At 50.3% G+C, this 17,637-nt stretch overlaps 1 protein-coding gene across 5 annotated transcripts in view; it reads left to right on the forward strand.

Moving 5' to 3' along the window:
* The window catches only part of mio (GATOR complex protein mio), a 547,780-nt gene that overhangs the window by 490,897 nt on the left and 39,246 nt on the right, over positions 1 to 17,637 (forward strand). For 4 of the 5 annotated variants that reach the window (XM_072286650.1, XM_072286651.1, XM_072286652.1 and 1 more), the window contains one exon: positions 3,982 to 4,087. In XM_072286650.1, coding sequence (XP_072142751.1) covers positions 3,982 to 4,087 — 106 coding nt within the window. Of the gene's footprint in view, positions 1 to 3,981; positions 4,088 to 17,637 lie in introns of those variants that run through there. The other variant, XM_072286653.1, reaches the window with a different exon arrangement.

A 17,637-nucleotide genomic window follows, 5' to 3' on the forward strand; every position in this document is an offset into this window, starting at 1 on the left:
AATATCCACAACCCCACGGGCGCCTAGACAGGTCCCAGGCGGTCGACCTGAGACGGTTGCAGACGGGCACTTTCACCAACCCCTACCACCTGCATCGCCTGTGGCCCGCGCTGCACCCGTCGTCCGGCTGCCCGTGGTGCGAGCACGAACGGGCCGATATGGCCCTGATGCTTTGGGAATGCCATCGCCACGTGGAACAAGGACAAAGAGGAAGGGGGAATGCAACAGCAGAATCCTCTGAAGCGGGGCGCCTCGCTGAGAGATGGCAAGCCGCCCTCCTCGGCGAGGCACCCTAAAACCAGGAGTGGGCCGTCCAGCGGGCCAGGGCCGTTGCCGAGGATCTCGAAAGATTTTCCTGGGGCGATGGACCCCTGGCAGCCTAGCCCCGGCCACCAACATCAATAACCGTTGGACAAATAAAGTTTATTCCTATCCTATCCTATCCATGAAGTTACCCTTCCAACCTCCACTGTTCCCATTCTCTGTGACATGTCTACTGGCAATCCTAGACCTCTTGCTTCCAGTGGTTTTCACTGCACTGTTTTCGACTCTCTGCACAGCCTCTCCCACCTCGGCATGCATGCCACGCAATACTTTATCACCCGGCGTTTTGTCTGGCCAGGCATCAACAAGGACATTTGTAGATGCACTCGCAGCTGTTTGGATTGCCAGCAATCCAAGGTCCATTGTCGTACCTTGTCTTCGTACAGTTCCTTCCCACCGCATTGGGAGCATTTCAACAAAGTCCATGTTGACATTCTAAGACCATGGTCTCCATTCGCAAGGAAACACCTACCTGCTGATGTGTATTGACCGCTTTACCCGGTGGCCAGAGGCGTTTGCCATTCACGACATCAAAAGTTAAACCATCGTTAAAGCTTGCCTTTCGGGATTGGTGCCACGTTTTGGGATTCCATCTACCTTCACCACCAGTCGAAGTCGACAGTTTGAGTCTTCCCTTTTCAAAAAGTTTATGGGTTTGCTAGGAAGTTTACAGATTCACGCCGCATCATATCATTCCATCGTAAATGGCATGGTCGAACGTTTCCACCGGACACTGAAGGCATCCGTGAGGGCGCAACCCGACATGGTCAGCTGGACAGTTTCCATGCCTCTTGTTTTGCTTAGCCGTAAGGCAATGGTAAAGCAGCACATCCAAGTGTATACCTGCTGACTATTCAACCCTACATCCACCTTGCCCTGCTCCAACCTGTCCGAGTATGTGGGGCAGTTGCACTCCACTCTGCGCAATTTTTGTGCCCCAAATCCTTTCCCACTATACCGTGATTCCCCCTACATCCTTCGTGACTTGTAGATGGCGACACATGTGTTTGTCCATCGCGGTGCTGTCCGCAAGCCTTTTCAGTGCCCTTACGATGGCCCTTATCGCATCATCAAGCACAATGACAAGTTCTATATTGTTACGTGGATAACGTGTATTTACAAATTATCACTATGTACAAGGTTACAATAGCCACAAGCAGCGGCGATTGATGCAAGGCTCTCGCGCATGCTTCTGGCCACTTCATTGTCTTTGTCTAACATTAACAGCTTGTTCACTGTCTTGTGGCACTAACCTCCCTTTTCCCCCGTCCCAGGACAAGAGTGCCGAACCGGTGATTGTTATGATGGACCAGAGGGGGTCATTACGTACAGCTTAAGTCTCACTATGTACACGATAGGAAAGGGTGGTGGCGTAGACGGCGCTGGCCGAACAACAGGTTTGATTTCGTATGTATTGTCGGTAACTTGATGTAGCACCCTGTAAGGATGGTCGTAGCGGGACAATAGCTTTTCGGAGAGACCGATGCAGTGGGACGGAGACCACAGTAGCACGATGGCACCTGGGGAGTAACAAACGTGTCTGTGGCAACTGTCATACAGGGCTTTTTGGGAGGCCTGGGACACTGTGAGCCATTCGCGACTTATCTGGCAAGCTATGTCGGCATGCTATGGCATCGTGAACCTATGTAGTGGATGAGCTTGGAGTAACGGGAAGGAAAGTATCGAGCGGCAGAGAAGTTTCGCTTCCATAGAGAAGATAAAACATTGAGTAACCGGTGGTGTCATGCCTGGATGAGTTCTAGGCAAAACTAACATACGCCAAAGTAGCGTCCCAATCGTGGTGGTCAGCGGAGACGTACATTGAGAGCATATCGGTCAGAGTTCGGTTCAGGTGCTCCGCGAGTCCATTCATTTGTGGGTGATAAGCAATTGTGAGCTTGTGCCATGTAGAGCATGAGCGAAGGAAGTCCTCGATGATGCAAGACAAAAAGTACAGGCCTTGATCAGTCAGAAGCTCTCGAGGAGCATCATGACGCAAGATGATGTCATGAAGAAGAAAGTCGGCGACATCCGTAGCGCAGCTAGTTCGCATGGTGTGGATTATGGCTAATCGCATCATGTAGTCGGTTGCGACAACGACCCACGTGTTGCCTGATGTCGACGTTGGAAAGGAACCCAGAAGGTTGAGCGCAACACGAAAGGACCGTTCGGCAGCAATGTCGATAGGATGAAGCAGACCGGCAGGTAGCATAGCTGGTCGCTTGCAGCACTAGTATTGGTCGCAGCTAATGACATATCATTGTACGGAGCGGTAGAGACCATGCCAAAAGAAAAAGTGCCAGACACAATCATAAGTGTGGGTGACACCAAGGTGACTAGCAGTGGGCTCATTGTGAAGCTGGCAGAAGACAGCTGACTGCAAATGGGCCGGCAAGACAAGGAGGCGTTCAGGGCTGTCATGATGCATATTGTGGCAGTGTAAGGTGTCGTCGTGAAGGCAGAACAAGTGGAGTGAAGGGTCACGTTTGGCAGAGCTAAGACTCAATAACAGAACGTAAAGCTGAGTCGCGGTGTTGTTCGCCCAAATATTAATGAAATCCGAGATAGACAAGATGCAGGCGTCGTTGTCTTTCTCGGGGACATCAGGGGAATCCATGGGATGCCGTGACAGGCAATCGGCATCTTGATGAAGCTGACCAGACTTCTGTACTACCGAAAATGAGTATTCTTGCAGGCAAAGAGCTCATCGACCAAGGCTACCTGTAGGGTCTTTGAGCGAAGAAAGCTAATAGAAGGCATGATGATCAGTTATGACGGTAAAGGCAAGGCCAATCAGGTAGGGACGAAATTTGGCTACAGCACAAGAGCAAGACACTCGTTCTGTGATCGAGTAAATTTTCTCCGGAGCAGACAGGAGGTGGCCAGGGTAAGCAATAACTCAGTCGTGTCCGCCCTGACGCTGAGCGAGGACGGCACTGATTCCATGGCCACTGGCATCTGTGCGAAGTTCTGTCGGCACAATCAGATCGAAATGTGCTAAAATGGAAGTTGTGGGGGCATCGACAATGCCAAAAAGGCAGCAGCTTGGGGCAAGCCCCATGTAAAAGCAACATCTTTTTCGAGTAGCGCAATAAGAAGACATGTAATGTCTGCGAAATTACGAAAGAAATGGTGGAAATAAGAGCACAATTCATTGAAGCTTCGTACGTCTTTAGCCAAACAAGGGACAGCGAAACTTCATGGCACCAACTTTTTGAGGATCGGGCTGGACACCCGCCGCGTTGACGAGATGGCCAAGAATGGTTATTTCACGCCATCCAAAACGGCATTTTGAGGCGTTTAGCAAGAGGCTAGCATTGCAGAATACCTTGAGAATCAAGGTGCGTGTTCTAAGTCATCACTTGTAATTAAATTATTTAACCATCTACGTCTATAGACTTATCCATTTACTGTCTCAGTATTCCGTCATAGTGGCATTGAAATTTCGTTATATTGAAATTGTGTGCAAATACACCTTGTTATATTGAAGTACTAAATGGTGTTCTACGGACAAGAAGTTCATTATATCGAGGCTTAACGGTACTTTACAACAAGCAGCAATAGGTATAACATCCTCGTTGCAATGCACAGCCATTTTTGCATCCTTCTTGTAGTGCAAATATTTCTTGCAAGGACCTCTCCAAAATATTTTTGCAGAGCAAGGGGACGAGAGTGGCAAGTTGGCGGAGTTTTCCACCTGGTTCACCTGGTGCCAGAGCTGCCGCCATGGAGGACATGCGGTGCATCTGATTGACTGGTTCCGGTGAGACATGCGCAAAATTGAAAGAATGCGCCGCTGCACTCATAGCTTTTTAAGTTTTAATTGGTAAGGTCATGTCGAATCAGGTGTCATTGCCATACATTGCCAGCTGTCAAGGAAGCTCTTAGACACGCTCAAAAAAGTGATCTTTTCCATTTCACCACTGTGCATAAAAGCCAGTCATTCAGAGCCGGTTCGATTCTGAGTGAGTTCAACTGAGTATGAGTCTGAGTCAAGGTGAGCCAAACTTTGCTTGAGTCTGAGTGAGACCCACTGAAAGTGAGCTTGTGTCAGTGCAAATGAGTTCCAATATATCTGAATCATGTGCGATTTCAATTGTTTTTGAGTCCAGGAGACTAAGTGAGAACATGTTCCTGTTTCTGAATGAATTTGACTCTTTGTATCCATGAGTGGGGCCCACTGGAGCCAGTAATATTGAGTGAGGATGCATGAATAAACGAGTTTTGCCTCATCAAAGAGGAAATTTTTCAGATGAGCCTAGTTTAAATTGTGTAGGCACTTGGTTGCATAAGACCCTTCAGCCCACCAGTTAAACTTAATTGCCACGATACATGTTTTTACAGCATTCAACATGTGCTCTAACCCTCACCCACCGCTGTACCCTTGTACGTGCCACTCCCACTCACGTTGTCTCTTTCACCTTCAACTGAGCTGGCTAAAGCTGAATGGGTCATGAAATCAAAGAATGGTGCTCACACTCAGTGTAGTTCACAAAATCACAGACTTGCACAGATTTATGAAATTTGGAGCTCCGGGTTGTGGGTTGGCAAACTCGTGCTCATGCAGACTGAAAATTATCAGCTCATTGTTATGATATTCACTGATATTTGTTCAATTAACCCACTGGCTACGAAATATTGTGAATGAATGAATGAATGAATGAATGAATTTATTTCTCCTGCTTACAACAGAAAAGAAGCAGAAGCTAAAGGCCATGTGGCCTGACGAAGGCTTCTGCTCCCACAGCAATTCGGCACGCAGGCCGTACGCAGCAACATGTATCATACATACATACTGAAATCAACTGGATAGTCGCGAGACAATAGTGTTTTCGTGAAACAAAACATGTATACAAGAATTATGAGAAACCAACAGGATAATCAAAGTACGATGCATTTTGTTTGAGACCAACCACAACCAGAAAACAAAAAAAAAAAAAACGACAGACAACTTATATTGGGGTTCTAATCAGACGAACTCAATATTGTTCAGGATGAGAAAATTTTTGAATGATTTATTCGAATATTCTATAATTGCATCTTCAAAATCACGTAGGCGATTTAGTAGTGAAGGTGCCTGGTAACTGACTACAGTGAACTCTCACTTGAGTGAACTTCAAGGGACCAAAGGAAATAGTTCACTTAACTGAAAGTTCACTAAACTGAATATCCACTACACCAACATAAGACATGGCATACAGAGTCAAAAGTTTGAAGTGCAATTCATGGAGCAAAAGACATGGCATCCATAGTGTTAGAAATGTGTGAAATGGAATTTGAACATATCAACAAGGACAAGGTTCATAGCAGTTATAATGTTGCCTTTCTCAGGCGCTGAAGGATTTCCAGCTTGTCCGAGAGAGACAACCGCTTCCATTTCATCGCACTCATCTCGAAAGTGGGCATGCGAATTGCCGTTGTTACTTAAAACTGGAAGGCTTAACGGAGCCGATTTGAAACACACCACATGGGTCGTTTGTGTGCACACGCAAAACCGACGAGACTGGAAAGAAAGAGACGATGACCATGCCACGACTAGCCGGTCGGAATAAAACACACACCACGTGGTTTGTAGTGTGACAGATCGCCGCTTTGCCCCAGGGGCGCTGTAGCGGCGGTTTGATGAGGGCAGGCATTGGTTGCGCCTGCAGTGCAGGGCGCAAAACTTCGTTGAACTAATCGTAAAAACAAGCCTTGGTCCTCCGAGCGAGTTCGTTGAACTGAAATATTGACTGTTCCGAAATTCGTTTAAGTGAAACATTTTTGAAACGTGAAACATTTTGAAACATTGTGAAACGTGACGAGAGGGCGACCACAAGAGCACGAGTGCACCAGGCAAAAACTGTACGTCACGGTGGCGGGCGTTGTACTGACGCTGCTGAGTTGTTTGCGAGTCCGTCAGTCGAGCACGGGCAAGCTGGCGTGCATGGTCGGCAAGGGCGATGGCGTCGCGCGCATACTCGCTTGTTGAGATCGAAGCAGGAGGAAGTGCTGTGTCAAGGGGCAAGGTCGGTTCGCGACGGTAGAGTAGATAAAAGGGAGAAAATCCGGCGATGTCGTGCCGGGAAGAATTGTAAGCAAATGTGACGTAAGGAAGGGCAATGTCCCAGTCGTGGTGGTCCTTGGAAATGTACTTGGACAGCATATCGGTAAGAGTACGGTTTAACCGCTCTGTCAGGCCATTGGTTTGAGGATGGTATGAGGTAGTCAGCTTGTGTTGAGTGGAGCAGGAACGTACAATGTCGGCGATAACTTTCGAGAGGAAGTTACGACCACGGTCAGTGAGCAGCTGTCGCAGGGCGCCATGAAGTAAGATAATGTCACGCAAGAGAAAGTCCGCGACGTCAGTGGCGCAACTGGTAGGGAGAGCGTATCGGGTGGCGTAATCAGTTGCGACGGCTATCCATTTGTTCCCAGAGGATGACATGGGAAAGGGACCGAGGAGGTCTAATCCAACATGAAAGAATGGTTCCACAGGGACAGTGATCGGCTGGAGATGATCGGAAGGTAGCACCTGAAGTGTTTTCCGACGCTGGCAGGTATCAAAGGCAGCAACATAGCGTCGGACGCGGTCGTACGTGCGGGTTACGCCAGGATGTCCTGCAGTAGATGCGTCATGCATCTCAAAGAGCACAGTCTGTCGTAGATGTTTTGGCACGACAAGAAGAAGATCAGATCCGTCAGGAAGGAAGTTCCTTCGGTACAGAATGCCGCCCTGGAGAACATAGCGGCGAACGGACGCGTCGGTAGGTGTAGAGCGCAGACGCTCGATAAGTGCTCGCAGCGGTAGGTCTCGGTACTGCTCATCGGCGATGTTAGCGAAGGCAGACACAGAGAAAATGCCGGTGGCGGTACTACTGTCGGCGTCGTCAGGCTCGTCTACCGGGTAACGAGACAGGCAGTCAGCGTCCTTGTGTAGTCGGCCAGATTTGTAGGTGACAGTATATGAATATTCTTGGAGGCGTAATGCCCAGTGACCAAGTCTTCCTGTAGGATCTTGCAGTGAGCATAACCAGCAAAGCGCGTGATGGTCTGTGACAACGGAAAAGGGTCGGCCATATAAGTATGGGCGGAACTTCGCAACCGCCCAAACTAGGGCCAGACACTCACGCTCAGTGATGGAATAGTTGCGCTCCACGGGTGAGAGGAGCCTGGTGGTGTAAGCGATAACACGGTCGTTGCCGCGCTGGCATTGTGCCAGTACTGCACCAATTCCGTGACCGCTGGCATAAGTACGGACTTCGGTAGGCGCAGAAGGATCGAAATGGGCAGAACGGGAGGCATTGTGAGAACGTCGATTAGAGGCGAGAATGCAGAGGCCTCGTTATCGCCCCACTGGGCAGGGGCGTCTTTTTTCAAAAGCTCGGTTAGTGGTCGTGCTATGGCCGCGAAATTTTTCACGAAACGGCGGAAGTAGGAACAAAGGCCGATGAATCTGCGCACATCCTTGACACACTTCGGAACAGGGAAGTGCGTAACAGCATGGATCTTGCCTGGGTCCGGTTGCGCTCCGTTCATGTCAACAAGATGCCCAAGGACAGTAATCTGGCGACGGCTGAATTGGCACTTCGATGCGTTCAGTTGCAGACCGGCGCGATGAAAAACGTCCAGGACTGCCGAGAGGCGCTCGAGGTGCGTAGCGAACGTTGGGGAGAATACTATGACGTCGTCCAAGTAGCACAGGCATGTGGACCATTTGAAACCGTGAAGAAGGGAGTCCATCATGCGTTCAAAAGTTGCAAGAGCATTACATAGACCGAACGGCATCACTTTGAATTGATAAAGACCATCCGGCGTTACAAAAGCAGTCTTCTCGCGGTCGAGATCGTCCACGGCAATCTTCCAGTAGCCGGAGCGGAGGTCAATAGAGGAGAAGTAGCGAGCACCATGGAGGCAGTCAAGGGCGTCATCGATCCGAGGTAGGGGATACACGTCCTTTTTGGTAACCCTGTTAAGGTGCCGATAATCCACGCAAAAGCGCCATGAGCCATCCTTCTTTTTTACCAGTACAACAGGTGACGCCCATGGACTACATGACAGTTCTATGATGTTCTTGGCAAGCATTTTGCGAACTTCTGCGTGAATAACTTGACGCTCAGCCGGTGGCACTCGATACAGGCGTCGATGAATAGGAGGGGCATCGCCGGTAATAATGCGATGTTTAACAGCTGTAGTTTGGGCGAAAGGACGATCGTTAAAGTAAAAAATATCGTGGTAGGAAAACAGAACATGGTAGAGTTCACGAGCGTGCTCGCACGGCAAGTCGGGCGCAATCATTTTCTGTAAGTCGGCGATGGTACAAGTTGTCGACTGAGATGGTAGGGGAGGATCGGCTGAATTGTCGTCTACCTCAATAGATGCTATTGAGTGATCCTCGAATGAGCAAAGCTGGGCCAGAGACATCCCACGTGGCAGCACTTGTGTCGTCAAGCCAAAATTGACCACTGGCAGGCAGACGCAATTAGCTGTAATAGATAAAACGGTATGAGGTACCGTGATCGCGTGTGCAAGGAGGACGTCTTGCATAGGAGCCGCGGTATAGTGACCGTCGGGCACTGGTGGGAATGACACTAGGTCAACGTTAGTCAGTGCTGTAGGTGGCAAGCGAACGGCACCTAGAAGTCGTTTGCCATACCGTGTGAGGTGTTCGTTTACTAACACCTTTGAGGACGATTGAAAGCCCAGTGTAATTGTATCCATTCTGCTTTCTTTAGTTTTGCTAAGGAAGGCATTCCTCTTGGTTCTGCCGACAAACCGAACAATGATATTTGCTTCATCATGTCAAGCAGTAGGCACTCGGTGGCAGATGTCGATATCAGCCTCTGAGACCTCTTCCTTGATCAGCTCACCAATTTGCCTCACAACAAATAGTGGTTCGCCTTCAAATGGAATGCCCTTTATCTCAATGTTATTTGAACGTTGATATTGTTCCAGTTCCTCAATTCTGTATGATAGCTTGGCATTCTCAGTGCGAAGATCCTGGTTTAGTTTTAGAACCTGCTGTATTTCTGTTTTCAGCTCAGTGACCTCTTGAAACTTATCTTTTATGGTCCTCAAGTCTGCCCTGAGCTCCCGCCTCAAGTCTTCAATGGCCTTAGCCTCTTTCGACATTGCACAGCAAAAGTGTACGTCAATACACTAACAACACCACTAACAAGAATCAAACAAGTACAAGAAAGCTGATAGGTTCGGCAGCAGTGCACAGATTCTATGACTTATTGACTAAATAAGGATATTCCGCTCACCTGCAAAAGCAGAGGCAAAATTTAGATGTGGCTCCGTAGTGCACTGCTGCCGAACTGTAACAGGTGCTTGCTCCGTTGACGGTTTTATGCTGTAGTCTGGCGCTCGTCCGCCCCTTGCGCAGTCGCAGAAGAGTAGCTCCGGCCACGTGACTCCGATCACTGTTGTGGTGCAGACACACGCGGCACTTAGACGTCAGAAGGGGCGATAGCACGTTGGTCGAGTCCGTTTTCGGGCTGCAAAAGCAGAAGCAAAATTTAGATGTGGCTCCGTAGTGCACTGCTGTCGAACTGTCAAACATGAACCAGTCCATACTAATACACGAACCAGTCCATACTAATAATTCTTTCCTCGTATAGGCGTTACACCAATTTCCACAGCCAGTTTCTGCAAATGTTAAATAAAAATTTCTTCAAATATAAACTCTGCTGTTGTGGACAAGAAGTGCGATCTATTGACAACATTCTAAAACTAGTCGACCATATATTGCTGGCCGCACCATCAATGAGTAGCTTTAAACCAACCATACCTCCCACGTGGCAAATTGCCCGCTTTGGCAATATGGCCCCTGTTGTTGTGCCTGGCCTTTCACTGACTTTCGTAGCCAATGGATTAAGCCACATCTGTATGCAGTAGCATTAAAATTGGCAGGCTGGGTTGGCCTGCTGCACGTGCAGCAGATTCGTGTGCATGGGTGAGTGTTGGCATAAAACTACTGGTGCAACATGTAGGGATATATGAGTAGTAGCATGTGTAAAGGGGGGGTTTATTCGGCTCGTAGAGCAGCAGTGACAAACTCAACACCAGCAGGTAGGGCGCAGCCAGCGAGCGAACTGGGTACGTGCCATGGGGTGGCAACGGGGCTTTTCAGCCTGCCGATCTTCGTCATAATCACCCCCGGAATTGAAGAGTAGCCATCCTGGCGACCTAGGAAGAGGTGGGCGGATTGTAATACTGCTTCAGCCGGTCAATGTGCACAGTCTCTCACCCCCGACGACGCAGACCGGAAGATGGAGATACGGGTTCGACCACGTAGTTCACTGGTGATGTTTGTGCAACCACGCGGTAGGGCCCGTGGTACTTCGGGGGGAGCTTGGACGAAAGGCGAGGAGCAGCAACAGGCGGGACCCAAAGCCACACAAGTGAGTCGACGTGGAAGGAGTGAGGGGCAGAATTGAGGTCATGGCGTTCTTTTTGGCGGCACTGTTGAGCAGACGTCAAAGAACGGGCCAGTTGTCGGCATTTCTCGGCGTGCTGAGCAACCTCAGAAACAGGTGAGCATTCAGCAGGGTCCGGCTGGTACGGGAGAACCGTATCAATGGGGCTGGAGGGATGGCGGCCGTAAAGCAGAAAGAATGGTGAGAATTCGGTAGTGGCTTGAGAGGCAGTGTTATATGCGTAAGTGATGAATGGAAGTACAAGGTCCCAGTTGGAGTGGTCAGATGCAACATACATTGATAGCATGTCACCAAGAGTTCTGTTGAATCGTTCTGTTAAGCCATTGGTCTGTGGATGATAAGCAGTAGTAGTGTGGTGAATAATTTGGCATTCAGATAGGAGTGACTGTAGGACATCCGAGAGGAATATGCGGCCCCGATCGCTCAACAGTTCACGAGGTGCGCCATGGCAGAGAACGAAGTTGTTTAGAATGAACGAGGCGATGTCTTTTGCTGATGCGGCAGGCAAGGCGGCGGTTTCAGCATACTGTGTCAAATGATCTATGGCTACAACAATCCATCGGTTGCCAGCGCCAGTAGATGGAAGAGGCCCGTATAGATCAATGCCGACACGGTCAAATGGCTGAGCTAGGCAGGGAAGTGGTTGGAGAGGTGAGGTGGAGAGATGCGGGGACACATTTGCGTCACTGGCAGGCAATGCAGGAGCGTACGTATTTGTGGACGAAGGTGTACATTCCTCGCCAATAATATTGTAGACGAAGCCGTGTGTAAGTTTTTGACACCCCGTCGTGACCACACTGCGGGTCAGAATGAAAAGCGGAGCAGAACTCTTGTCGTAGGTGGCGACAAGAGTTCTGCGACAAGACACCCAAGAGCCATTTGCGGCCGTCATTGTGGTAGTTGCGGCGGTATAAAAGTCGGTCCCGGATTGTGAAATGCTGCGCCTGTCGGCGTAACGCTCGAGGTGCCGAAGTTTCCAGAGGATTTGACAAAATGTCGAATATCATGATGATCCATGGGTCTTTTCGTTGCTCCAATGCCATGTCCAGGATGTCAAGTGGTGAGACGTCATGTCTGTCGGTAGAAGTGCTGCTGTCTGAAGTAACTGGGGAGCGCGAGAGGGCATCGGTGTCAGCGTGTTTGCGTCCAGAGCGATAGACGACACAGATATCATATTCCTGGATTCGGAGGGCCCACCGAGCGAGGCGGCCCGATGGGTCTTTTAGGTTGGACAACCAGCAAAGAGCGTGATGATCCGTCACCACGTCAAAGCGTCGACCGTAGTGATATGGACGAAATTTTTGAAGAGCCCATACGATAGCCAGGCACTCTTTTTTTGTTACTGAGTAATTGGCCTCAGGTATCGTGAGGGCACGACTGGCATAGGCGACTACATATTCGGCATTAGTGTTCTTGCGTTGTGCGAGCACGGCACCAAGGCTGACTCCACTGGCGTCAGTGTGAAGTTCTGTTGGTGCGCTTGGATCAAAATGGCGCAAGATTGGCGGAGACGTGAGTAGGTGACGAAGAGTCGTAAAGGCATCATCAGAGGCTTCCGACCAAGCAGAAAGTTCATTGTCGCCTTGGAGAAGTTGGTTGAGTGGTGCGATCACAGTAGCGAAATTGCGAACGAAGCGTCGAAAATAAGAGCATAGGCCAATGAAGCTGCGTAGTGCTTTCAAGTTAGTGGGCTTCGGAAATTCAGATACGGCGCAAACTTTAGCAGTATCAGGAAGAATGCCTTCTTTGGATACAACGTGGCCTAATATAGTCAGTTTTCGAGCTGCAAATCGGCACTTCCTTTAGTTAAGCTGGAGACCAGCATTCCGGAGACAGGTCAAAACTTGATGTAAGCGCCGAAGATGGGTCGGAAAATCAGGAGAAAAGACGACAACGTGGTCGAGGTAGCAGAGGCAAGTATGCCACTTCAGGCCGCGTAGGATGCCATCCATCGTGCGTTCGAAGGTGGCGGGCGCATTGCACAGACCGAACGGCGTTACAGTGAATTCATACAAGCCGTCTGGTGTTACAAACACGGTTTTCGAACAGTCAGCGTCAGCCATGGGCACCTGCCAGTAGCCAGAGCGGAGATCTAAGGAGGAAAAAACTCCGCTCCTTGCAAACAGTCAAGTGCGTCGTCAATACGTGGCAACGGGTATACATCCTTTCGGGTAATCTTGTTAAGCCTTCGATAATCGAGGCAAACTCGTATGGTGCCGTCTTTCTTTTTAACTAGGACGACTGGTGATGCCCAAGGACTACCAGAAGGCTGGATGACACCACGATTGAGCATATCGTTCACCTGGTCATTGATAACGCGTCTTTCAGTCGCCGATACTCGGTAGGGACGCTGTCGATTTGGTGCATGGCTCCCAGTGTCGATAGTGTGCAAAACAGCCATTGTGCGGCCGAGTGATGTTGCTTGGCACTCAAAAGACGAAGAGAAGCCTTGGAGCAAGCGAAGAAGTTCGTCACGCTGCGTCATCGTAAGGTCACTGGCAATAGCTGGCGTAAAAGAACGCGGCAGTGACAGAGGAGGCGATGCCTCGAGAGCAGCAAGATAAGTGGAGTCGTCCATCGTGTCAAATATTGAAGATGAGGTTAGTGGCTCTGCTCTACCAAGGCTTTCACGGCGGTGTAAAGTAATTGGTTCAGCCGATGGATTTGAGAGGCACATGAGAGAGGCGCCAGCTTTGAACTCGAGGACTGCGAATGGCAGCGGTAATGAATGGCGGCGAACTAAGAGTTCGGACGGAGCGAAGAGTACTGTACCGTCATCTACAGATTCGCAAGAGATACTGACAAGAGTGGAAGACCAGGCAGGTATAACGGTGTCTTATGAAACAGCGATTTTGCGACAATGGTCCTTATAGTCAGTGATAATATCGGTCGAAAACTGAAACAGCTCGATTTCAGCTCGGGCGCAGTCAGTGATCGCATGATGTGTGGAGAGAAAGTCCCAACCTAATTTGACGTCCTGTGAACATGATGGCAACACGATGAATTCTGTGATATAGAGGACCTCCTGAATTACGACACGAGCAGTGCAGGCGCCGGATGGCTCGACGTGCTGCGTGTTGGCAGTTCGAAGAGACAGTCCAGAAAGCGGCATTGTCACTTTTCCTATCTTGCGGCAAATACAGGCATCTATCGCTGAAAGTGCAGCGCCGGTGTCGACAAGTGCTAGCGCCAATGTTCCTTCTATTGCGACTTCAATAACATTCTTTGGGGAAGTGTGAGGCCTTATACATTTTGCTGGCACCACAGTTCTCGCCTCCTGAACTGCGATATTTAATTTTCCTGGTGCAAGGGGCTCCGCCGCCGGTGCATGGGGGAAAGTGAGTGGTGGCGAGGAGAAGGTGAACGGCGAGCGGCGGAGAATGCGGTGTTGACGACAGAAGGACATTCAAAGGCGTCTGAATAGTTGCGGCGTTGTTGGAAACGTGGCACATACGGACGCACATTGTTCGGGACGTTCGGTGTAAGCAGGCGACTGTGATGTGCCATGTGTCCAGCACGGCCACGATAAAAACAAATCGGACGGTTGTCTTCCATGCGCCAATGGTCTTGAGGTCGTGCATAGTGCACCACTGGACGGACTGGAGGGGATACGGTGGGCGCAAAGGTGGGCGAAGGGGGCCGTAGGTCTGTGGCGCAGGCCTCATCGCGACTTTCGCGTACGTCAAGGGAGCGGCCGTCGGAGCCTGCTGAAGAGAAGGCGAAATGTGGTCGGCTACCTGCTCCTTGATGACGGATTGGAGAGCGGGCGCCAACGGAGTACTCGGCTGGCCGTGTGCAAGTGGAATCAAGGAAAGCTCACGAGCCACCTCTTCACGGACGAACTCCTTGATCTGTAGCAGCAGCGAAGTGTTATCCGGGGCAGCAGCCAAGCTCAACATTGAAGTGGCCTGAGGTGTAGATTGGCGGGTGGCTACGCGTTGTTTGCGCAGTTTGTCGAAGCTTTGACACAGACTGACGAGTTCAGAGACTGTCGAGGGATTTTGCGCCAACAGCATCTGGAAGGCGTCGTCTTCAATGCCTTTCAAGATATGGCAGATCTTCTCCGCATCAGCCATTGCGACGTCAACACGGTTGCAGAGGTCAACAACATCTATATAGCTGGTAAATGTCTCCCCCCACTGTTGTGCACGGCCACGCAAACGTTGCTCGGCGCGAAGTTTGCGAACCGCATGGTGCGTTCATGTAATCACATCGCACAATGTACGATCAATGCACGGAAACTTTGGATGTGCAAGAGATGGCCGAATCACAAAGACATTCGATGTCCTTTGGATGACCCTTGACTGCCATGTACTAGTGGAACATGTTACGATGTGTTGAGTTTATTTAAAGATGAATTGATGAAAAGGGGCAGCACTGTGTGGGGTTCTCACCTGTGCTCTTGGGACAAAGGAACGACAACGCAGTAGTGCAAACAATCACAAGGGCATTTATTGCACCTTTCATAGACTATTGCCTGCTAGCCGAGTTGTTATCCACAAAACATGCTGATGGGTGCGTGACAAATTGCGGAAGTCCGACTCACCGTGACCGGATAACGAGCGAATATGTTCGCCCCATGCTGGACACCAATGCCTGGTCGTTTGGGCATACGGTCACGTGAATGGTGGCGCGTTTGAACGATCTTGTTCATCCATTCCGGGGTAGGCCTCGTGAGACGGTCTCGCAGAAGCATGGATCTGCGCATGCACAGAGCGTCCGCGCCGCTTGCCGACGACAAGCCAAAGAGGAAGAGCCTTCTCCTTTCCGCGCCCAAGTAACCCCACCGTTAGGGGGCATTAGCAGAGCCACACTTGTGCCATCTCTCGCAATGCGCTTCAACCACACCGACTGCCGCGGGCACCAAGCCACGCGGCGAAGCCGGATTACAGGAGATGGGAGCTATGCTGGAAAACAACATATCAGAAGACGCTTGAGAGTCTCGCATCCCCACAACACCCCAACCTTAAATCACTACATATTCCGGCGAAACATGTCAGACGTTCTAACATCAACGCGTGCTTCGCGAACAAGGTAGTACATGCAACAGTGGCTGTGTCAAGGAAATGTCCGCATGCTGTCCATAACATGCGAGCTGACATTGTCCTTGGGGTACACCGTTGGCGTCCACTGGTCACAGCAGCAGCTGTGCAGACTCAATGGCATGATTACAGGCCAGGACTCCGGAAACGGCGACGCAGCAGTCGTTACAAGCAACCAGTGCTCACGCCGACGCACCCTGCTGGCGAGAGTCGCAGTAGCTGTTGGTTACCGCCGGCTCTTTCCTCTGCTGGCAAGGGTTGCGAGCTGGATACAGGCGGCCGCCGAAGTCGCTGTGCCGAACTGGCCACAGCATCACCATTGCCTGGGGTGGCTTGATCGTAGTCCGGGTCAGTAGGGCAGACGATGTGCAGGTGACAACAAACCAGGGGCGACTCCACTCACGCTGTGTATGCTCAACGCACTCGGCAAACACTAAAGTAGTGCAAGAGAGAGGAATTCTGCATGCACATCGCCCACAAGGTACAATGTTAAACTCGGCTAAGAAAAGATCGGGCGGCTACTCAGATGCGAAGTTCACGTGTGAAGTTCCTTGAGTTCCTTCCGAAGTTCCAGATGCGAAGCTCCTTGAGTCGAACATGTAATTTCACTTCGTACGAGGCTAACTAGAATGAGGGAATAATTAAAGTGCAACACTTCAATGCCACGGTCCACCAGGTTGTGTCTCTCCACGTGTGACAGGCAGCTTCGTAAAGCCTTAGGCTTAAAGCGTCGCTACCCTGACAACAACCGGCATCAAAAAAATAACACTCAAAATGGGCGCAATACATGCAGCCGCGAGGAGATGTCAGCTCTGTTAAGTGGCCCTGGCCCGCTCGGTGCACACAGCATCCGAGTTGACGGTGCCCACCGTCCCAGATGGTGTCGGAGTGCCCGGTGCCAGGCCGCAATACCAGTCAGCCCATAGCGGCACCCGTGGCCCGCGGCCACCTGGCTCTCAGAGTCGTGACTTCATCAGAGTCAAAGAGATAGAAGCTATTTACATAAGAAATTCGGACCACTCACGAGGCTTCCGTACTCACTCGCTTCAGGCTGGCCAATGCTCCACGATTGCTAAGCCTCACTCTCCCAGGATGTAGACCACGTGGCTCTCGTACCGACGAATGTCATTAAAAAAACACTTGCGAAAAGGCTTAGCATGTTGAAAAGTTCAAACGCACTAGAACGACCATCGCCTCACTCAAGAAAGCATGCCGCTGATGCTAGAGATAAAAATCCCCGCTCGCCATACGCTTCGGTTCAAACAAAGGTCTCGAACGAAGCAAAACTGTTAAAACTATCGTCTGATGCCCCAAGAGCCCTACGTTGGGCAACCAGATGTGGGGGTCTCACCCGTGCTCTTGGGACAAAGGAACGACAACACAGTAGTGCAAACAATCGCGAGGGCATTTATTGCACCTTTCATAGACTATTGCCTGCTAGCCGAGCTGCTATCCACAAAACATGCCGATGGGCACACAACAAATTGTGAAACTCGCAAGCACAGAGACGCAACAGCTCTTCGACTACGACAGCCACGAACTGGCGACCACTATCACTCACAATAACATGAGGGGATCCATGACGCAGTATAATGAAGGACAGGAGGAAGCTCGAAACATCAAGAGCCGTGGCCGTTAGCATTGCTGCGGTTTCAGCATAACCCGTCAGATGGCCAACGCAGACTATAATCCAACAGTTGTCGTTTGTTGAGCGCAGGAATGGGCCAAGTAGGTCCACTCCAACCATTTCGAAAGGAGATGATGGGGGCGCCACAGGGTGAAGGAGTCCGACCGGAGCAGTATTAGGGCGCTTGAATTGCTGGCAGTTGGTACAACTGGCCACATACTTT

Source organism: Dermacentor andersoni, chromosome 2 (genome assembly GCF_023375885.2).
Source record: "Dermacentor andersoni chromosome 2, qqDerAnde1_hic_scaffold, whole genome shotgun sequence".
NCBI lineage: Eukaryota > Metazoa > Arthropoda > Arachnida > Ixodida > Ixodidae > Dermacentor > Dermacentor andersoni.